The sequence below is a fragment of the Phyllobates terribilis genome, unplaced genomic scaffold (genome assembly GCF_046119375.1).
Source record: "Phyllobates terribilis strain yellow unplaced genomic scaffold, ASM4611937v1 Scaffold_3__8_contigs__length_932513732, whole genome shotgun sequence".
NCBI lineage: Eukaryota > Metazoa > Chordata > Amphibia > Anura > Dendrobatidae > Phyllobates > Phyllobates terribilis.
Window position 1 is genome coordinate 528,442,998 of NW_027362763.1, and position 24,355 is coordinate 528,467,352.

Consider the following 24,355-nt stretch of genomic DNA (forward strand, 5'->3'; position numbering starts at 1 on the left):
GTGCACTTTAAATAGCCAGCCCTGACACTCAGGTGTTGTTCAGTACCTGGGGAAACTTTTTGCTCCAGGAAGGAGCTAGCATGTGCTGTGCTGAACCTGTGCGTGGCTAACTGTGTGTGGCCAAACCTTGGCCTAGATGCGGACTGTGCTGCAAGTTTTGTATTTTGTTTTGTCTTAGCCGAATGTGCTTTATTTTCTTTTTGGACTCCAGGGTAGTTTGTGACTGCCAAATAAACTAACCCAAAAATTTAAAATGACAGTATCCCGTGTTTTACCTCCGCATACAGCCGAGCTTGTCGCTATATCACAATATCTATATATATACAGTGCCTACAAGTAGTATTCAACCCCCTGCAGATTTAGCTGGTTTGATAAATGCAAATAAGTTAGAGCCTTCAAACTGCAAACGAGAGTAGGTTTTATGAACAGAAGCATAAATCTTACAAACCAAAAAGTTATGTTGCTCAGTTGAATTTTATTAAATTTTAAACATAAAAGTGTGGGTCAATTATTATACAACCCCTATGTTTAATATTTTGTGGAATAACCCTTGTTTGCAATTACAGCTAATAATCGTCTTTTATAAGACCTGATCAGGCCGGCACAGGTCTGTGGAGTTATCTTGGCCCACTCCTCCATGCAGATCTTCTCCAAGTTATCTAGGTTCTTTGGGTGTCTCATGTGGACTTTATTCTTGAGCTCCTTCCACAAGTTTTCAATTGGGTTAAGGTCAGGAGACTGACTAGGCCACTCCAACACCTTGACTTTTTCCCTCTTGAACCAGGCCTTGGTTTTCTTGGCTGTGTGCTTTGGGTCATTGTCTTGTTGGAAGATGAAATTACGACCCATCTTAAGATCCTTGATGGAGGAGCGGAGGTTCTTGGCCAAAATCTCCAGGTAGGCCGTGCTATCCATCTTCCCATGGATGCGGACCAGATGGCCAGGCCCCTTGGCTGAGAAACAGCCCCACAGCATGATGCTGCCACCACCATGCTTGACTGTAGGGATGGTATTCTTGGGGTCGTATGCAGTGCCATCCAGTCTCCAAACATCACGTGTGTGGTTGGCACCAAAGATCTCGATCTTGGTCTCATCAGACCATAAAACCTTGAACCAGTCTGTCTCAGAGTCCTCCAAGTGATCATGAGCAAACTGTAGACGAGCCTTGACATGACGCTTTGAAAGTAAAGGTACCATACAGGCTCGTCTGGAACGGAGACCATTGCGGTGGAGTACGTTACTTATGGTATTGACTGAAACCAATGTCCCCACTGCCATGAGATCTTCCCGGAGCTCCTTCCTTGTTGTCCTTGGGTTAGCCTTGACTCTTCGGACAAGCCTGGCCTCGGCACGGAAGGACACTTTCAAAGGCTGTCCAGGCCGTGGAAGGCTAACAGTAGTTCCATAAGCCTTCCACTTAAGGATGATGCTCCCAACAGTGGAGACAGGTAGGCCCAACTCCTTGGAAAGGGTTTTGTATCCCTTGCCAGCCTTGTGACCCTCCACGATCTTGTCTCTGATGGCCTTGGAATGCTCCTTTGTCTTTCCCATGTTGACCATGTCTGAGTGCTGTTCACAAGTTTGGGTAGGGTCTTAAATAGTCAGAAAAGGCTGGCAAAAGAGATCTTTAATCCACACATGTGAAGCTCATGATTCTTGGTGCCTGAACTACTTCTTAATACTTTAGGGGGACCAAACAGAATTCTTGTGGTTTGAGGGGTTGAATAATAAATGACACTCTGAATTAACTTTTAACGTTTTAAAAAAAAAAAAAAAAATTTGCTGCAGTGCATTTCCCACTTCCAGGCTGATCTACAGTACAAATGTCACAATGCCAAGTTAATTCCGCATGTGTCAACCAGCTAAATCTGCAGGGGGGTGAATACTACTTGTAGGCACTGTATATACAGTTGAAACCATAAGTTTACACACACTATATAAAAAGACACATATGCATGTTTTTTTCAATATCTGACATGAAATCAGAATACACCTTAGGTCTATAGGATTACCCTAATTTTTAATATTTGCCAAATGCCATTTTTATTAATTACTGCAAAGTCAAAAGTTAAGATACTCTGCCTTTAAACAATTCTGGACTGCCCATATGATTATGTCATGTGTTTGGAAGCTTCTGATAGTTTTTTTGGCAACATCTGAGTTAATTAGAGACACACCTGTGGATGTATTTTAATGCACACCTGAAACACACTGCTTCTTTGTGTAGCATCTTGGGAAAGTCTAAAGAAATCAGGAAGAGAATTGTGGACTTGCACAAGTCTGGCTCATCCTTGGATACAATTTTATAGATACCCGAAGGTGCCTCGTTCATCTGTACAAACAATTATATGCAAGTTCAAAAAAAAGATGAGAATGTCCAGCCATCAGACCGCTCAGGAAGAAGACGGTTTCTGTGTCCCAGAGGTGAACGTGCTTTGGTCCGACATGTGCATATCAACCCAAGGGCAAAAGCAAAAGACCCTGTGAAGATGATGGAGGAAGCTGGTAAGATTGTGTCAATATCCACAGTGAAACGAGTACTGTATCAACATGGGCTGAAAGGCCAGTCTGCCAAGAATAAGCCATTACTCCAAAAGAAACATAAAAAAGCCAGATTAATGTTTGTAAATGCACACAGGAACATAGACTCTTTTTTTTTTGGAGACATGTCCTGGGGTCTGATGTAACTAAAATTTAACTTTTTGGATGTAATGACCATCGTTACGTTTGGAGGAAAAGGGGAGAAGCTTGAAAGCCTAAGAACACCATCCAAACTGTGAAACACTGGGTTGTTTTGCTGCAGGAGGGACTGATACACTTCACAAAATAGATGGCATCATGATAAAAGAAGATTATGTGGCAATACTTAAGCAACATCTCAAGACATCAACCAGGAAGTTAAAGGTTGGGCGGAAATGGGTCTTCCAAATGGACAATGACCCAAAGCATACTGCCAAAATGGTAACAAAGTGGCTTAAGGATAACAAAGTCAATGTTTTGGAGTGGCCATCACAAAACTCTGATCTCAATTCTATTGAAAATTTATGGGCAAAGCTGAAAAGGCAGCTGCGAGCAAGGCGACCTACAAACCTGGATCAGTTACACCAGTTTTGTCAGGAGGAATGGGCCCAAATTCCGACCAACTATTGCAAGAAGCTTCTAGAAGGATATCCCAAACGTTTGACCCAAGTCATTCAGTTTAAGGGCAATGGTACCAAATAGTAATGAAATGTATGTAAACTTTTGACTTTGCAGTTAGTAATAAAAATGCCTTAAAACATTCTCCCTTTCTCATTATTTTGGCATTTGGCAAATATTAAAAATTATGGAAATCCTAATTGATCTAAAACGGGAAAGGTTTATTCTGATTTCATGTCAGATATTGAGAAAAACATGCATTTGTGGCTTTTTATATAGTGTATGTAAACTTCTAGTTTCAACTGTATATATACAGTACAGACCAAAAGTTTGGACACACCTTCTCATTTAAAGATTTTTCTGTATTTTCATGACTTTGAAAATTGTACATTCACAATGAAGGCATCAAAACTATGAATTAACATGTGTGGAATTATATACTTAACAAAAAAGTGTGAAACAACTGAAAATATGTCTTATATTCTAGGTTCCTCAAAGTAGCCACCTTTTGCTTTGATGACTGCTTTGCACACTCTTGGCATTCTCTTGATGAGCTTCAAGAGGTAGTCATCAGAAATGGTCTTTCAACTATCTTGAAGGAGTTCCCAGAGATGCTTAGCACTTGTTGGTCCTTTGGCCTTCGCTCTGCGGTCCAGCTCACCCCAAACCATCTCGATTGGGTTCAAGTCTGGTGACTGTGGAGGCCAGGTCATCTGGCGTAGCACCCCATCACTCTCCTTCTTGGTCAAATAGCCCTTACACAGCCTGGAAGTGTGTTTGGGGTCATTGTCCTGTTGAAAAATAAATGATGGTCCAACTAAACGCAAACCGGGTGGAATAGCATGCCGCTACAAGATGCTGTGGTAGCCATGCTGGTTCAGTATGCCTTCAATTTTGAATAAATCCCCAACAGTGTCACCAGGAAAGCACCCCCACACCATCACACCTCCTCCTCCATGCCTCACGGTGGGAACCAGGCATGTAGAGGCCATCCGTTCACCTTTTCTGCATCGCACAAAGACACAGTGGTTGGAACCAAAGATCTCAAATTTGGACTCATCAGACCAAAGCACAGATTTCCACTGGTCTAATGTCCATTCCTTGTGTTCTTTAGCCCAAACAAGTCTCTTCTGCTTGTTGCCTGTCCTTAGCAGTGGTTTCCTGGCAGCTATTTTACCATGAAGGCCTGCTGCACAAAGTCTCCTTTTAAAAGTTGTTGTAGAGATGTGTCTGCTGCTAGAACTCTGTGTGGCATTGACCTGGTCTCTAATCTGAGCTGCTGTTAACCTGCGATTTCTGAGGCTGGTGACTTGGATAAACTTATCCTCAGAAGCAGGGGTGACTCTTGGTCTTCTTTTCCTGGGGCGGTCCTCATGTAAGCCAGTTTCTTTGCAGCGCTTCATGGTTTTTGCAACTGCACTAGGGGACACTTTCAAAGTTTGCCCAATTTTTCGCACTGACTGACCTTCATTTCTTAAAGTAATGATGGCCACTTGTTTTTCTTTACTTAGTTGCTTTTTTCTTGCCATAATACAAATTCTAACAGTCTATTCAGTAGAACTATCAGCTGTGTATCCACCTGACTTCTGCACAACACAACTGATGGTCCCAAACCCATTTATAAGGCAAGAAATCCCACTTATTAAACCTGACACGGCACACCTGTGAAGTGAAAACCATTTCCGGTGACTACCTCTTGAAGCTCATCAAGAGAATGCCAAGAGTGTGCAAAGCAGTCATCAAAGCAAAAGTTGGCTACTTTGAAGAGCCTAGAATTTAAGACATATTTTCAGTTGTTTCACACTTTTTTGTGAAGTTGTGGTAGAGTTGCTCGCTCTGCTGCCCTCGAAGGTAGACACGGAGAACACATTACTTTAAATTTCAGGTTGGTTTATTTGACATGTCATAAACCACCCTGGAGTCCATAAAGTAAATACAGCCCATTTGGCATAATAGTAAAACAAAACAAATGAAGATACAGCACACTCCATATATTGGCCAGGGTCCGGCCACTCAGCGTTAACCACACACGGGTTAGCCCAACACATGCAAGCTTCTCTCTGGAGCAAGTCTCTCCAGACACTGAACCCCACCTGAGTCTCAAGGCTGGCTATTTAAAGCCCAGACCACTCCTTGGGGTGGAGATATGGTGAATGGCCTCCCGCCTGCACTTTAGCCATTGACGCATAAAACATGCCCTTTTAAATATGGCTGCTTAACTCTCTCTGCACCTACTATGCAAGAGAAGACTTCCATGTTTCACATCACTGAAGCTAACAGCCGTTTGCAATTTGGGAACTCAGCTTGCTTCATGGACAGCATGTTACTTTGCTGTAGTCCGTTGTGAATGTTCATTATCTATATTAACAGGCAGATTAAAAATATAGTTATCCTTTGTTTCTAGCTTTCACAATAAGTTTTGTTCAGATTAAGTAATTGATTTTACTTGTGTTAATTCAGAAGCATTGTTTGTATGTTTACACCTAATTTCTACAAATTCTTGTATTGTAACTTAATACCAATTCCAATAACTATTGCTCAAAAGAACAAAGCATGCTGGCATCAAGCAAAAGGTATTTGGAAATCTTTCTTATTAGTGTACTTTTAGAAGATAATTGAGGCATTATAATCCTTACCTTCTACATGTAGCTGAATAGTGTTGCCTTACCTTACTATATTTATCAGAATATATCCTTAAAGAGGTTGGAGCTATTGCTCAACAAGGGCCCATGTGACAGTGACGTTATCTTTGTGTTTGGCTCTCAGTAAATTTGCTAGAGGAGCAAAACATTCCTTTAATAATATAGGAACAAATAGTACCTTCTTCGTGTTTCTGCTTGTTTGGGAGTCTTGCTGTAGCGTCCCTATTATCAGGGATAGATTGTAAAGGGTAATTTTTCCCTTAAAGCCAAATTGATGTGAGATATAAACATTTCCACATTACAAATTCATATCCTTGTCCATAGGGAACATTAGTGCATGGATAGGAAGGATATAGTATTTGACTGAAGAAGTAATTTTTTATAATTCTCAAATATGCAAATCAATGTTAATGCTTCCCTTCTCTGTTATTCTTAGCAAGTCATTAAAATTGGGATTTCATTGAGACACCAATCTAAATATAAAATGTGCTTGAGTAAGATGCACCAACTTTTTTGAGACATGTTTACACGGACTGATCGGCGGCACAATAAGACCCTTGTTTGGTAAACTTTTGCTAATCTGCGGTTTGATAAATGTCTGTTTACACAGGCAGACCAAAGTGAACAAAGCACACTGAACGATCTATACTATACTAGATCACCCAGTGCGCATAGGCTGCTACAGTTCTTGGCAGTGCGAGTACTGTTTGCACAGGACAATGTACTGCCAAGAATGATGATCGTTTGTGATGCACAAAAGATCATTTGATCCAATGCCCGAGCGTTTTGCACCTCTTGACAAAGAAAAGGCAAAACGCGCATCGGGGCACGCTTTTCACACACCCACCTTGCCTCTGCAATGCCCTTGGAGCCTGAGGCCCTTTGCTATAATTTCGTGAGCATGTAATTTGCCAGTGTCTATTTGAGTCCTGTTACATTAACCCACTATGGCTCTTGGGACCTTGTCACTTAGTCTTACTGAACATGTCGATTGCTCTCCCCTCTCTTCTAGTGTTATTCTGATATGAATCTCAATTGGTTCCTCTCGCTCCCTGTGGCATTGCTCTGTTTGACACACTGCACCTTACACCCTATTGTATGTATTGTGATTCATTACCGGATGATTGTCTTCTAATATTATAATAACATTTGTTTCTTATGCCAGCATACTCAAGTGTTTCTCCTGTTTTAACTTGCTTAGATGAGTAGGCATGTGTTGTCACCACTGACTTGTACTGTGGCCTGGTCATTAATATGTTGAGGCCTGCTGTTTTGTCATTACACAATGTACTGCCAAGGATGATGATCTTTTGTGGTGCACAAAAGATCATTTGATCCAATGCCTTAGCATTTTCCTTGTTCATTGGGCTATCTGCAGCCTGTTTATATGGCAAGATAATTGTGAAATTAGTATTTTTAGCAACGCTCATTCAAGGTTATCTTGCAGTGCAAATGCCCTTTAATAAATTTGCTATATGTCTTACCATTCATGCCCCAGAAAGTAAAATCTACTTCTGCATACTGCCTCTTTCAAATACCACTTTCTACCCTCCATAAGGAGGTAGGTGAGAGGGGGAGAATTAGAGCTGTTCATGCTGGTAACATAGATGAATCTATTGCTGCGATTAGAAACCAGTGGGTGCCGTACCTGCTGGTAATTGCAGTTGACAGAGAGAGTGTCCTAGTATGCCAGAAACGCGTCAGGTGTTGAGGTTTTTTAACTTTTAATGGACTTTTAATTTGTTTCAATAAACTTACATTTTTTATCCAGTCGGCTGTGACGGAAACTACCCTCATTTTTCTCTTAGTACTCTCATAGTTTCCTCTTATTCTCCAGTAGCTGTTACTACAATAGTTTTCAACTGGAGGTTTATCTGATGACTCACCTCCAGTTGAACATATCCCTGGCTAAACGGGACACTTTTCTCTATGGGTCTGACTGCTGTCGCACCCCCTGTTACCACGATCGTTATACCCCTGTCGACATGCAATACTACCACTTTTATTGCTGCAGAGCAAATGTTTAGCTAGGTGTAATTTTACCCAACAATATCAGCTTTATTTGTAAGAGAGGGTTGCCATGATTAGACAACACTTATAAAGGAAATGTGTCATCAGAAAATAATCTAATGTTTTGCTAAAGTTTTTATGTTACATGTATTTAAGTAAAAAAAAAGAATGTGTTTTTTTTTCAATTTTCCATATCGCCATCTATATTAAAAAAGAAAATTCAGAATTCTTTCAATTTTCACTGTGGTCACTAGACTTTATATTAGACTCAAACTTCTTGAATTGTACTGAAGTGACACCTCTATATGCAGTATTTAATAGGTGATCTTATGTTATAGATGACTTATGAAGGAATGAAAGCATTGACAGTCTAACCTGTAATTACTAAAGCATTTTTGCTTTCAGCTACAGTCCAAAAAAATGTAACCCTGCCCTCCCATGTAATAGCATTATCCCCACGTCTTGATGCTGCACCACCATGCTTCAAAGCTTATTTTAGACGAGTAGATATTTGAAATAAATGATTGCTAATATAGTAACTTTAAGTCAGCACACTGCGATTAATGCTGTGAACTATTGCTATGAAAATGAAAACATGATGTACATTACTATTATGAAAAAGCATAAAAGTGATCCAACCATGCCAAAGTGACCTCAATATGGATAGTTCCTAACTCTAGTAACTTATCTCTCCATTTGTCCAGCCAGGCATCAAATGAAAATGGTGATTAGCTAGGAACCAGGCTTAGCTCATAATAGGACCTTTTTGAGAAAGATCAGTGGATAACGGTGCACAGCCAGAGAGGGGGCTGCTCCACCTCCCAATGCAAACTGCAAAAAGACAAAAAAGGAGTCGCACACCTTCTCCACCTACCTGGACTCCTGGTACAATGACTTTCTATTGACTCAACTTCCTTGTGTGTTCCCAACTTAATTGACAATTTGTCATCTTCTTTCCCCACTACATGGTGAGCTATGGGTTAGTTTTGGATATTAGCACTAGATAGCCTTCAGGTTCCTTGTCGGAATCACTTATCAAGAAGGGAATCATGACATACACATAGGCATTCACCTCACTTGGTCATGGAAATGGAATATGCTATCATGATCTCAGACCCCAGATTATTTATATGTGCATGTGCAAGCATGTGGGGAATAGAACTGGAGTGACAGAGGCTTCAGATCTGCAATAGCTCTTCAGCCTCAATTGCATATCAATGGACTGGCTATGTAAATGTATTGCTAGACTACTCTTAGAAAAAACTAAATGCACATAAATAGTTTGGGGCTTAAAATCCTGCAAACAGATTCCATTTAAAGGGCCATAGATCTTGTCAACCATATAAAAAGTCTTCAAGAAATTCCTTATTGCTTTTTCTTAGGTGGACTCGGGTGGCTTTCTAACAGGTTGTCACTGCAGACTTTCCCCCTGTGTGACCTTTCTGTTTTCAAACACAGTTTTTCCCCACAGGTGCCATCACTGCCTCCTGTTGTGCTCTTTCACTACCTTGAAGCTCCATCTTAATAGGAGGATAGACCTACAGCTGCTGCTCGCTGCTGCTCAAAGGTTCCTGGTCTGCACTTCCTCCATATTGCACAGTGGCATGCTAACTCCCTTCTTCCCACCAAGTTCATGTTTATATCTTAGCGCCTCGTTTCATAGTGTTACACCTGGTGTCTCGTCCACTTCAGTGCTTTAAAATGACTCTGTAGCTTAATTTCATTCCCTGCTCACTTAGCTTTCTTGTGGTTCAGAGCCTACACTACAACATTGATGCCAATGGTTGAAAGAGGACTTCACTGAGTTAGTATCCTTGTCCAAGTTCGCTGCATACTGTACATTGTGGTCAGATTCATCATCATTGTGATCCTTAAATGAAGCGTATCCATTTACTGCAAACACACCCATAAATACTCACACGAAAAGACATTCAAAGTGTGAAATGTGCCTTAGGCTTCATACACATAGCTATAGTACTTCTTTGTATTGTACTCATATGTGAAAAAAAGCTCATAGTTATGGGTCTATACTAGAGATGATCCAGTATTTTGAAATTAAATTTGACAAAGTTTCCCCCCAAATTTTTTTTGCAGCTAATTGATTCACCCAAAATCTCACTACTGCAAAGCCTCTAATTGCCTGAAAAAGGTGTGTGTAACATTCTGGGATTTCATTTTAACTGTATTGAACCCATTTCAAGCTCTTTAATGCAAACAGCCTTAGAAATGTCCACGTGAGATCAACATATCTAGCTAGGGGAAAACAGATGGTAATCTGTTGTGACTAACAAAACACTACACTATTAGACTTTTTACATAGTAAAAATGGTCCAAAAAATATCACTTTTTTTGAGGAAGATGCCTACCTTGCTGATGTTTATATGCAGGCAGGGTAAATGGAAGAAGCCATTCCCCGTATCAAGAGCTTTGTTCTTTGCTAAATGAAAATGCAATAGTTTTTTTAGGCACTGATCTATTCCTAATTCATTTTCACAAATGTAAGGCTTTCCATGCTTGCGGTGAATAATCTGGTCTGCTTAGATGTGACAAAGCCACTGACCATGTGAATTCCCTTTCTGACAGTAACCTGGAGAAGGCTAAACATTATAGTATGCTCTTAAACTGGGTCAGTTCTTACCACTAGTCCAGTCTGCTGAGCCAGAAGTCAATGGGATTGGGGCTGAAGGAAACAGTCTCGGCATGAATTAACCTGGCTTTTCAGCTGGTGCATTTCTGGTGTTGAAGTGCATCAGGTTGGTGCAGCTGATAAAACATCTGGTCAATCATGCCAAATATATTGTAATTGCTGCTTCCTTAGCTACTAGTTGAAGATCTAACCCTGGCACAGGCAAAGGAGTGCTAGCTCTGCAGAGAGGAAAGGGGGGTCTCCTGGTCAGCTGTGTGGTCAGCAGGTGTTCGCTCTGCAAGAGCATAACCAAGCAGGTTATGTGGACATGAGTGCTTAATAATTGCAGGAAACAAAGATATGATATATGTTGTTTTAAATGTTTTTAATTGTATGTCTATATGTTTTGGAATAAAAATGTTGTTTTGACATATTAACCTACAATTGACAGGTGTGCTACTGCTTATCATTTGATGTTGCTCTTTTTTCTGTTTGGTAACCATTGCTGCTTTGCCACATGATTTAGCACCCGTCTTTGATACCATTTTCTGAGTATTGGTGGTGCACTCTATATACAGTGGGTACGGAAAGTATTCAGACCCCTTTAAATTTTTCACTCTTTGTTTCATTGCAGCCATTTGGTAAATTCTAAAAAGTTTATTTTTTTTTCTCATTAAAGTACACTCTGCACCCCATCTTAACTGAAAAAAAACTGAAATGTAGAAATTTTTCCAAATTTATTAAAAAAGAAAACTGAAATATCACATGATCATAAGTATTCAGACCCTTTGCTCACACACTCATATTTAAGCCACATGCTCTCCATTTCCTTATGATCCTCCTTGAGATGGTTCTACTCGTTCATTGGAGTCCAGCTGTGCTAAATGAAACTGATAGGACTTGATTTGTCAAGGCACAAACCTGTCTATATAAGACCTCACAGCTCACACTGCATGTCAGACCAAATGAGAATCATGTGCTCAAAGGAATTGCCCAAGGAGCTCAGAGACAGAACTGTGGCAAGGCACAGATCTGGCAAAGGTTACAAAAGAATTTCTGCATTACTCAACATTCCTAAGAGCACAGTGGCCTTCATAATCCTTAAATGGAAGAAGTTTGGGACCACCAGAAGTCTTCCTAGACCCGGCCGTCCTGCCAAACTGAGCAATCGTGTGAGAAGAGCCTTGGTGAGAGAGGTAAAGAAGAACCCCAAGATTACTGTGGCTGAGCTCCAGAGATGCATTAGGGAGATGGGAAAAAGTTCCACAAAGTCAACTATCACTGCAGTCCTCCACCAGTCGGGCCTTTATGACAGAGTGGCCTGTTGGAAGCCTCTCCTCAGTGCAAGACATATGACAGTCTGTTTAGAGTTTTCTCAAAAACACATAAAGGACTCCCAGACGATGAGAAATAAGATTCTCTGGTCTGATGAGCCGACAATAGAACTTTTTGGTGATAATTCTAAGCGGTATGTGTGGAGAAAATCAGGCACTGCTCATCACCTGCCCAATACAATCCCAACAGTGAAACATGGTGGTGGCAGCATCATGCTATGGGGGTGTTTTTCAGCTGCAGTGACAGGACGATTTGTTGCAATTGAAGGAAACATGAATGCGGCCAAGTACAGAGATATCCTGGATAAAAACCTCTTCAAGAGTGCTCTGGACCTCGGACTTGGCCAAAGGTTCACCTTCCAATAAGACAATGACCCTAAGCACACAGCTAAAATAACAAAGGAGTGGCTTCAAAACAACTCTGTGACCATTCTTGACTGGTCCAGCCAGAGCCCTGACCTAAACCCAATTGAGCATCTCTGGAGAGACCTGAAAATGGCTGTCCACCAACGTTCACCATCCACCCTAACGGAACAGGAGAGGATCTGCAAGGAAGAATGGCAGAGGATCCCCAAATCCAGGTGTGAAAAACTTGTTGCGTCATTCCTAAGAAGACTCATAGCTGTATTAGCTCAAAAGGGTGCTTCTACTCAATACTGAGCAAAGGGTCTGAATAGTTACGACCATGTGATATTTCAGTTTTTCATTTTCAATAAATTTGCAAAAATTTCTACATTTCTGTTGTTTTCAGTCAAGATGGGGTGCAGAGTGTACATTAATGAGAAAAAAAATTAACTTTTTAGAATTTACCAAATGGCTGCAATGAAACAAAGAGTGAAAAATTTAAAGGGGTCTGAATACTTTCTGTACCCACTATATATATATATACAGCTCTGGCAAAAATTAAGAGACCACTGAAAAATTTTAATTTTCTCTGATCTTTGTCTTTATAGGTATGCTTCAAGTAAAATGTACATTGTTGTTTTATTCTATAAACTACTGACAACATGTCTCTGAAATTCAAAGCTAAAAATTTAGTATTTATTTGTAGCAAATGAGAAATTGACAAAATGATAAAAAGAAACTGTGCTTTCAGACCTCAAATATTGCAAAGAAAACACATTCTTATTCATTTAAAAACAACAATATTCATGTTTTAACTCAGGAAGAGTTCAGAAATCAATATTTGGTGGAATAACCATGATTTTTAATCACAGCTTTCATGCGTCTTGGCATGCTTTCCACCAGTCTTTCACACTGCTTTTGGGTGACGTTATCCCACTCCTGGCACAAAAATTAAAGCAGTTCTTCTTTGTTTGATGGCTTGTGACTATCCATCATCCTCTTGCTTACATTCCAGAGGTTTTCAATGGGGTTCAGGTCTGGAGATTGGGCTGGCCAAGACAGGGTCTTGATGTGGTGCTCCTTCATCCACACATTGATTGACCTAGCTGTGTGGCATGGGGCATTGTCCTGCTGGAAAAAACAGTCCTCAGAGTTAGGGAACATTGCCTAAGCAGAAGGAAGCAAGGGTTTTTCAAGGATAATCTTGTATGTGGCTTGATTCATATGTCCTTCGCAAAGATTAACCTGCTCAATTCCAGCCTTGCTGAAGCATTCCCAGATCATCACCTATCCTCCACCAAATTTCACAGTGGGTGCAAGACACTGAGGCTTGTATGCCTCCCCATGTCTCCGTCTAACCATTAGACGACCAGGTGTTGGCCAAAGCTGAAAATTAGACTCATCAGAGAAGATTACCTTACTCCAGTCCTCTATGGTCCAGTCCTTATGGTCTTTGGCAAACTTCAGCCTGGCTCTCCTTTGCTTCTCATTGATTAAAGGCTTTTTTCTAGCTTTACATGACTTGAGGCCTGCCTCTAGGAGCCTGTTACGAACTGTTCTTGCCGTGCACTTCACCCCAGCTGCCATTTGCCATTCCTTTTGTAAGTCACTTGATGTCATCCTGCGGTTGCTGAGTGACATTCGAATAAGATGACGGTCATCCCGGTCAGTGGAGAGTCGCTTTCGCCCTCTGCCGGTCTGTAGCTTTGTTGTCCCCAATATCTGCTGCTTGATATTGTTGTAATGGACTGCCGTCTTTGAAATTTTAAGGATGGAGGCAGCATGACGCTCACTGTATCCCTCTGCTAGTAAAGCCAGAATTGAGCCCTTCTTTTCCTCACTCAAACTTTTCTTTTCAACTCCTTTGGCAGGGTTAAAAGTTATTTTTTCTTTCAAATTACTTTTGGGCTATTCCTAGCACTTGTTTTGCCATCCAGCTTGTCCTATTGCAAGAGGATTGTGAAGACCACAGCAGTGTTTTTTATACTTTACCTTAGGTATAGTCATGAAAATACAGAAAAATCTTTAAATGAGAAGGTGTGTCCAAACTTTTGGTCTGTACTGTATATGGCATTGAATTTCATCAGGTTGCGACATCGCAGATCAGGGTGTACTTCGGCAGAACATATTGTTTTTGCAAAACCAGGAGAGCATCCCTTACCACAGTAGAAATTAGCACTTTCCCTACCATAGCCACCTCTTTGGTATATTTCTTAAAGAAATGTTGCACAATTAAATTCAGGATGTGTGCCATGCAGGAAGCATACGCTACTTTTCCCAACCGTAAAGCAGCCAGAATGTTCCAGGCATTGTCGCTCACAACAGTTCCCAGCTGCATTTGACAGGGAGCCATTCAGCGTCAGATTTGCTGCTTGATGCACAGCAACAACTCATTCACGTATGGCTTTTGTCACCCACGCTTCCAAGCTGTAAAACTGCTTGGCATCACTTTACATGCATGAACAAAAATAATGAGGATGATGTGTGGAATCAGTTCTTTGGGGATCTGGTCATGTTTGTTGAGTAGAATGTGGAGGATGTGTAGGAAAAAACAGATATCTGCTACCTGGTGATGGAAACAGATCGGTACCAGTCGTAGAGGCATTATCACCTGTCCCAATTGCTAGGGTGCATCGCTGCCACTCAAAACATTTACTCAGTGGGATATCAAACTCATGCATTGTCCCTGGCTATAGTTGCTGTGCAGTGCAGTGCACTTTAGAGTTCAAAGACGAGATGAGAGAGCGGCCCACATTCTCATGCATGCAGAAAATTGGAAGAAATCTCCAGAAATCAGGAAATAAAATGTCCAAAAACTTTATTTGTGAAAATCCAATAAAACCAGAGGTATGGAAATCAGGAACCACCAAGTGTCCAATATTAAGATCGACTCGTTTCGACTACAAAATATTGGTGGAACGGTATCTTCCAGGAATGCTGAGTGCACATCATAATGTTGCAAAATAGAGATGATTTGGAGTGCACTCAGTTAATAATAATCTATATATAGCGCTAACATATTCTGCAGTGCTTTACATACATTATTGTTGCTGTCCCCATAGGGGCTCATGATCTAGATTCCCTATCAGTATGTCTTTGGAGTGTGGGAGGAAACCAGAGAACCTGGAGGAAACCCATGCAAACACAGGGAGAACATACAAACTCCTTGCAGATGTTGTCCTTGGTGGGATTAGAACCCAGGACCCCAGCACTGCAAGGCTGCAGGGCTAACCACTGCGCCACCATGCTGCCCAGTTATATTTTGAATGAAGGTGCCAGAAGATAGAGATGGAGCCCTGATAATATCTATAGTCACATTCACTGCACATTCCAATAGTATCACACATGAAATATATTTTATTGTAGTAGGTAAGACTTCATAGGGTTCAAAGGAAGACAATGCAATGATTCAATTCTTGTTGGCTATTATACTGCTTTATAGTCGCCAAAAACCATTGAAACATTGCATTGCCTTACTTTGAATCATGTGAAGTCTTACCTACTACAATAAAATATATTTCATGTGCGATACTATTGGAGAGTGCAGTGAATGTGACTACATAATTTCACAAAGGGTAGCCAACTCCTCTTGGTAGTATGACAGCGACTGCACCACCAGCAACTTGACCAGGTGAGATTTTAATTGGCACACAAACAGTTGTCTGGGAGCATACTTCTGTTTTCTTGATGCACAATCAGAAAAGAATATCTGGTGGTGTGACAGAAAAGGAGGAGGAGTATTTGGAGAAAAACAAGCAGTAAGGCCAGTTTCACACGTCCGCATATCTCCGGTACCGGAAAAGCCAGTATCGAAGCTATCTATGTCCCTTGAGTCCATGTGTCCGAGTGTGTCACACGTGTGGCAACCGTGTACCGCCCATGTGCAGCATCAGGCTCACACGGACAGGCGCCTGGGAATCAGGGCTCACCTCTCCTAGATGTCCCGCGCTGTATCCATGTGACTGCTGCTGCCGAGGAGCTGGGGAGAATGAGCAGCTCCAGAGCTGAGCTCAGTGAGGGACAGGACACTGCTCCTGAGCTGCAGCTCCAGAGCGGCTCATTCTCCCCGGCTCCCTGGTTTCAGCGGTTGCATAGATTTCAGCGGGGGACACCTAGGAGAGTTGGGTGCATGGATTTTATTATTTTATTCTTATTTTTACAGGTGGGGACACTGCAGGAGCAGACTACCACTACTCTCATCATAGTCCCTGCTAGTGCTGATCACAGCACCGGAAGGGAACCATGATGAGGGCAGTGTTCAGCACCCGGCGCTTGGGAACAGAATGTCATCCGTGAATGTCATCCGTGTAGTGCGTTTTGTGGACCGTGTATCCATAAAAAAAAAATGGACCTTGAAAACACACTGAGGTGTGTACAGACCCATTCATTTGAATGGGTCTGCGTGTGTCAGTGTCTCTGGTACGTGTGGAAACTGTCACAATTCGTACCAGGGATACTGAAGTGTGAAAGAGGTCTAATGGTGAATGGTAATGATGACTCCAACCAGGTAGTGCTTGACGATTCTGTCGTACAACTTTCAGCTTCCTCCAATAGCACATGCAACATCACCTGCTCCAGAGCCAACCACAGAAGAAGCGGATTGTGCCCAGGAGTATCATTTTGCAACACGTCTCCTCTGCTGTGTATCACTGAGGCAAGCATTCTGCTCCTCTGATAACATCCTCAACACCCTTATTTGGTTCCCTGGTCTGGTCCACCACAGAATCATCATTATTATCACCATCAGCATCATTCCCTACTTGGCTGACAGTTTCCTTGTATCATCCGAGTACAGAGGTTGACTGTTCATCTCTTTCAATAAATCAACTAGGAGAAGTTGTTCTGGTGAAGTATTTTCCTTAAACCTCATGGTGTTAAGAGTTAGGGGACTAGGGGGAAGTACAGATACAGGTGTCATTGATGAAATTGAAAGTCCACTATATACAATATTAAGTGTTATGGCGGAAAAGGTTGTGGACTAAGCAGAACATTGACTCACTGATTGTTTCGCTGTCAGAGGTAGCATCATCCAAGATGAGTAATGTGACATAAATTCCATTATGGCCTCCACTTCGTCTCCAATATTGTGCTTGCTAGAAACAAAGTAGGGGAAGTGTGACCTGAATTACTCCTCAGTACTACTACTGATGGGATGGCTGATGCCAACAGTGCCAGTGGTATGGGTTATTTTTCTCTCGCACTACCACGTTTGTTGCCAGCGACACATTTGAATTCACTATACATTTTGGACATACTTATAATGTTTGCAAAAAAGTTTTACCACACTTATCCAACTCTGGAAAATATTGCATCAACAAGAAATGCTAGGCAAGTACACATGATAAAGGCTAATGCGAATAAGGCTAATGCAACAGCTTGTCTGTGTGGCTTGTACTTGTCCCTAATTTGAAAGCTTAAACAGGTGTGCCACTATAGACCAGCACAATTAAGTGTCTCAATTTAGTGTAATAATTTATTTTCAGATTATTGGTTAAGCAGCTAAATTCCCCCTGCTGAAAGAGGATGACATAACAACAAATGCCATTGGTTATAAGTGTGGCCACAGTCCACAGTTTAGTTATGGAATGTAAGGTTGCCAAATTGATCTAGTAAAACAGGTATACAAAAGGTTAACCATTTTTTGTATTTTATTTTTTTTATATCTTTTTTATTCAATTCTCCCCCTTTAACAAAAATGTTGTTCCTTGTTACAGTACCTTGCTAGGTAAGGTCACACATGGAAATATACACTTCTCAACATCGAAATTGCAACACCAAGAAGGAAATGTGGACTTATGAAAATCACAGGATCAATAGACATATTAATGATATGCAAATGATGAAAACATGTAAAAAAAAAATACTTTACAAGCTCTCAATTTAGTCATTAATGAGCATAAACGCCACACACAGAAATTCACAATCTTATTCTAATTATAGGCTATCAGTGTTAAAGTCCAGGACAACCCCTTTAAATTCTCTCCCTCTTGTCATAATTCCATAGTTCTAAAAGCTATGTAGTTATGCACAAGGAAAGGAAGATGCAGCAACAGCCAATAGCATTGTGGCGTGTTTGGTTGTTAATGCATATAATAATGCATGATGATATTTTATAATGCATGATGTGATAACTGCCAGGCACTATGAGGATGACCGCGTGGCCACGCCTGCCGTTGTGTGCGCCCGCTCTCTGGCTGAGGCCATGGCCGCACTATCAGTATTTGGTCAGTATTCGGTCAGTATTTTTTCTCAGGAGTGGTAGCCAAAACCAGGAGTGGGTGATAAATGCAGAATTGGTGACTTGTTTCTATTATATCTTTTCTCTGATTGCTCCTCACCTGGTTTTGGCTCCCACTCCTGAGAAAAAATACTGACCGAATACTGACCAAATACTGATAGTGGGGCCGTGGCCTAATGCAATCTTCAGCAATGGGTCATTTTATGTTTTACTTTCTGTGCAAATAAATTCGAAAAGTGATCAAATTCACCAGGACCTGTGAATTTCATGAAATTCAACTCAAAGTTAATTTGAAACTAACTGAATCAATCATCTCTAGTCTATTCTGTAAGTTTGTGAACCTTGTGGCATGCATCTGACGCGCCCCCTGGGACATATTCCTTTTTGAGGGGAATACCCGGCACCGGATCAGATGGGGGGTTGTAGTCTCCGAGCGGCTGTGACCCGGTCCCGTGCCCAGGGCGTCAAGCTCAGTGTGATGTGGCAGTTCTACAGATGTTTCTAAAGTTCGTTGTGTCGACTACGCCACCCGTTGTGATGCGGTCACTGTGGCCGCCGCTGCAGCAGGGTCCGCTGAGGCTGATGGTGGATGCGCAGCTTGGTGGGATAACCCCCAACGGGAGGGGTATAGCCTCAGAGGGGACAAGCGCAGAGGATGGGGGTTGTGGTGGTGCGGTGCAGCCGGTAATGATGACAGACTCGGGTAGTGCAGTTAAGGGTCTTTACTTACTGCAGATGTTCCTGGTCACTCTAGCTCCAAGTGACCTCCCGAGCCGTGCTGCGTCCACCAGGTCCTGGATCCGGCCAACCCCCAAACAAGTCCGGAGCGTGGCCCTGAGCTCTCCCTCTGTCCTTCCTTCAGCCGTCCCCACCAGTGATTCACCTAAATCCAGCTCCCTCGGGCCTTCTGTTGGGCAACCTTTGGCCTCAGGTTCCCTGACCCTCCATGTGGTGTGCCTTCAGGGTGAATGTAGTGGGTGACCGTGACAGACTCTGCCCACGGTCTCCGGTCTCTGGCTGGGGAATGTCTTTACCCCCACCAGCTTGGGTTCCGGTACCCTTCTGCTGACTCCTCACCCGGTGTTCTTATTTGGGTTCTTGGGTCCCTTCTTTGTCCCCCCTCTGGGTCTTTCTGTACTCCACTCTCTCACTCTTCAGGCTCAGGTCTGTTCTGCTCCCTTGCTGCAGGCTGACTTCCTCTGCAGCAGACTTACTCTCTGCGTCTGACTTGTTCTCTGCATCTGACCCTGATCTAAGTTGGTGCCCTCCTTATATAGCCCTCTATGTGTGAGCTCAGGTGACCAGCACCCAATGAGCTCCTACCACTACCCAGACTGCTCCCCCTATCTGCCCCTACACTACATGGGATGTTCCTCCCCCCTCCCACTCCAGCCAGGAACAGGCTCGGTCGCACCTGCACATTTCTAAGTGGGAGTGCCGTCGGCCTGCTCCTCTGGAATGGGATGTATGTAGTGCATGCAGTCTATCTGAGCTCAGTTCCACACTCCTTCCTTACCCGGGAGTGGAATATCACACCTCTGGGTTGAGGTGCAATACTCCTGTAGCAGCCGAATCCTCAGGGTGCTACACATCATTGCACAACGTATTAGGCGGATATACTCTTGTAAAAACATTGATGAAGGATTGCATACATGTGCATAATATACAATTAGGTGAGATATTTGATGGGTTCCTTAAAGAAGCCATAGAATTGTCAGACTATAATATGAAGGAAACACTGTGATCACCAATACTTTTTATTTCCCATCAGTGGCATTGTAGGTCCAAAAATGCAGAAAGGGGAAGAAAATAACTAGAGTGGTGTAGGTGCAGCCAAATCTGCTTTGTATTATGGCCCCAAAAATTGTACCATATATATCAGCTCATAGGCTTATGTATATGCCTATATTTTGAAGTATTAAAGTTATAAATTACAGCACCCATAGACTTCTGTGAGGAGCCTACTGTGAGTTTGTATGTTCTCCCCATGTTTGCGTGAGTTTCCTCTTTGATTTCCTCCCACACTCCAAAGACATACTGATAGGGAATCTAGATTGTGAGTCCCAATGGGGACAGTGATGATGATAGTGTCCGTAAAGCACTGTGGAATATGACAGCGCTATATAAGCAAGAAAATAACATAATAAATAATAAAGTACTGCACCTCTGTAAGCTCCATTAAATGTCATATTCCATAGCCAATAATCTCATAATGGAGCAGGCGGGAACCCAATGTGTCCTTGTAAAGCCTCATGCACACAGATTCCTTACATACAAAAGGTTACATAGTTACATAGTTTATAAGGCCGAAAAAAGACAAGCGTCCATCCAGTTCAGCCTATTTCTTGCGTTGATCCAGGGGAACGCAAAAAAAAACAAAACAAAACAAAAAAAACATGCGGTATAGGCCAATTGACATCATTGAGGAAAAAAATTCACTTCCCGACACCAATCTGGATTAATTAACTATCACTAAGCATAAGATGTAATTTTATTGTTCTCAAGAAAGGCGTCCAGGCCTCTCTTGAACTCATTAAGTGAGTTGGACATCACCACTTCCTCTCCCAGAGAGTTCCAGAGTCTCACGGCTCTGACCGTAAAGAATCCCCTTCTATGCTGGTGCAGGAACCTCCTTTCCTCCAGACGCATAGTGTGCCCCCTCGTCTTTGTCACCATCCTTGGTATAAACAGGTCATGGGAGAGATCTCTGTACTGCCCCCTGATGTATTTATACATGTTTATGAGGTCTCCCCTAAGCCTTCTCTTTTCCAACGTAAATAGGCCTAATTTTGACAACCTCTCTGGGTATTCTAGTCCCTCCATTCCCTTTATTACCTTAGTTGCCCTCCTTTGTACCCTCTCTAGCTCCAATATGTCTTTCCTGAGCACCGGATCTCAGAACTGTGCACAATATTCTAAGTGCGGCCTTACCAGCGCTTTATACAGAGGAAGAACAATGTTCTCATCATATGCCCCTATTCCTCTTCTGATGCATGCCATGACTCTATTTGCCTTCGCAGCTGCTGCCTGACACTGGGCACTCCAATTTAATTTGCTATTAACCAAGACGCCCAGGTCCTTCTCCATGTCAGATTTCCCCAACGGTTTCCCATTTAATATGTATGGGTGACTGCTGTTTTTCTTTCCCATGTGCGTGACCTTACATTTATCGGCATTGAACCCCATTTGCCATTTTTTGGCCCAACTCCCCAATTTATCTAAATCCTCCTGTAGCTGTGCCCTATCCTCATCTGTGTTAACTACTTTACAAAGTTTAGTATCATCTGCAAATATTGCTATTTTACTATGCAACCCTTCCACTAGATCATTAATAAATATATTAAATAATATAGGGCCCAAGACAGACCCTTGAGGCACCCCGCTAGTAACCCTGACACACCCTGAGCTTACTCCATTGATAACCACCCTCTGCTTTCTATCACTCAGCCAGCTATTTACCCACTTACACACATTATCCCCCAGACCAAGCATTCTCATTTTATATACCAACCTTTTGTGTGGCACGTTATCAAACGCTTTGGAGAAGTCAAGGTATACAACATCCACTGACTCTCCCCGGTCCAGATGTGAGCTCACCTCCTCGTAGAAGGCAATCAGGTTTGTTTGGCAGGAGCGATCCCTCATGAATCCATGTTGATATGGAGTTAGACAGTTATTATCATTAAGATATTCTACAATAGCATCTCTAAGAAATCCTTCAAACAATTTACCCACAAAAGACGTTAAGCTGACTGGTCTATAGTTCCCAGGGTCACTTTTAGACCCCTTTTTGAATATTGGTACCACATTTGCTTGGCGCCAGTCTAGTGGGGCAGTCCCTGTCCATAAAGAGTGCTTGAATATAAGATACAGCGGTCTGTCTATCACATTACTTAATTCTTTTAGTACCCGGGGGTGTATGCCATCTGGGCCTGGTGACTTGTCTATTTTGATATTATTTAGGCGTTTCTGAACTTCCTCCTGGGTTAGGTGGGTGATATTTAGCGGAGGGTTTACTTTATCACTTTGCATTTCCTCCGATAAATTGTTTTCTTTTGTGAAAACAGTGGAGAAGAAGCTATTGAGTAGGTTTGCTTTACCCTCATCGCCCTCTATGATTTTACCCAGGTTATTTTTCAATGGGCCAACTCCATCAGTTTTAATCCTTTTACTGTTTATATAGTTAAAGAAAAGTTTGGGATTCGTTTTACTTTCTTTGGCAATTAGTCTCTCTGTCTCCTCTTTTGCTATTCTTATTTGTTTCTTACAGATTTTGTTTTTTTCCCTATAAGTTATTAGCGCTTCCTCGCTGCCTTCTTGTTTAAGTTTACCGAAAGCCCTTTTTTTGTTTTTCATTGCCCTCTTGACTTCCTTATTTAGCCACATTGGCTTCCTCCTATTCCTAGCCCTTTTATTCCCATAAGGTATGTACCTTCTACAGTGACTATGTAGGACTGTTTTGAAAATTTCCCATTTTCTATCCGTGCTCCTATATGGAATATTGCACTTTCAGAACTTTTTACTCGTGAATAAAGTTAGGCAAAAAGTTTTTTATAAATATAGCAAAACAGAATGAAATAATACATGCCAACTCGTACGGACAATTTTTTTTTTGCTTTTGGGGGTTGGTTGAAGTAATGGTTCTAGAAAATACGGCCAAAAACACAAAAACAAAACAAATAAAGCAAGAAGAAAGCAAAAACGCGGACAAACGGTCTGAAATCATATAGATCACTTTATGTATTTTATGAAAAAAAAAAGTAAAAAAAATTCAGATCAGCTACAGTATATTATAGAGTTATTTCACTGTGGGTCACTGCTGAACGAAAACACATTATGGAAAAAAAAAGAGGCCTGGTGAGAACTTCACTTAGCAAAAAATAAGAGAAAGGAAAGTTCCTTAAGGACAGAACGGCACAATCTGCATTTCCATTGTCACTCAGGATGTCATTACCTGTTTGTCTAGGGACCGGTTGGTGCCTGTCAACTGCGGCACTCGGCTGCTGTAGTATGAGGTCCTCTGTGGTGCTCTCGGGAAGCATTTTCCTGGTTTATGGGATTTTTTCCCAGGGTGCATGTATCCCTATGGAAAAGATGCTCTTCTCTTCCCAGCAGCAGCAGACAGTGAGTTTACCTTGCTTCATAGGGGCTGCAGGTTTTAAAGTGCTGGTGCGAACAACTTTGTTTCTATTTCAAAATACTTTGCCCTTCAGTGACACAGACTGCAACTATTCTTAGCAACCTATGGCAGGCTCAGGGAGGGGCCTTGTGCGGCCGCATATTGTTCTGACACAACAACAGCCTGAAACATGGAGCATTTCGCTTCCCTTCATTTGCATTCTTGTTGTGATTAATGTCGCCGTGTGTGCTTCATTACAGGATTTAAAGCTTACCGAACATCAAAACCTGTTACTTGACTCCTTCAAGAATTTGCAGCATAATGAAAAAAACTTTCCTTGGGTGTTAGTAGACTTTCATAGATTTTCCTTAAACAAAAAGTCCCTTTCCTGGGTCCTCGCTTCAGTCTCTCAAGAGCAGGGAAGTCAAACGGAAATACACAGAGGGCCATAAGTAAAAGCTTGGACAAAGTCGCGGGCCAACTTTGATATTTATTAAAAAAAAAGTCTACATTTGAGGGAGTTTTTCCTTCTCATCAGATATAACGATTCATTTTTTCAAATGGAAACAAAACTTTAAGGGTTTGTCCCACGAACAAAGTACAATTTAATTAAAAGATCTTAGAATAAAATATTGGAATAATATAATATGTTATGTAAGAGCAGTAAAAAGCATATGGCCCAATGGCCTAATTTAAATATGTAATAACAAAGGATAAAAAACCTTGAATAATACAGATAATAAAGTATGATGCAAACAAATGTCCCCCCAAACACAGTAAGATACCCCCACAGTATATTCCTCTACACGCAAGGTATGATGATCCTACTGTACCCCCCTAAATTCACCTTACAAAGAATTGTGACCCCCATCACAGTATGATTCTCCAACTGTACTCCCCACA

At 41.8% G+C, this 24,355-nt stretch overlaps 1 protein-coding gene across 1 annotated transcript in view; it reads right to left on the bottom strand.

The window, feature by feature from the left end:
• Window positions 1-23,582, bottom strand: part of SLC2A12 (solute carrier family 2 member 12) — a 106,194-nt gene extending 82,612 nt beyond the window's left edge. The window contains exon 1 of the mRNA XM_073673227.1: window positions 23,288-23,582. Within this exon, the coding sequence (XP_073529328.1) occupies window positions 23,288-23,375 (88 nt within the window). The 5' untranslated portion in view covers window positions 23,376-23,582. The remainder of the gene's footprint in view (window positions 1-23,287) is intronic.
• Between the last annotated feature and the right edge of the window lie 773 nt (window positions 23,583-24,355).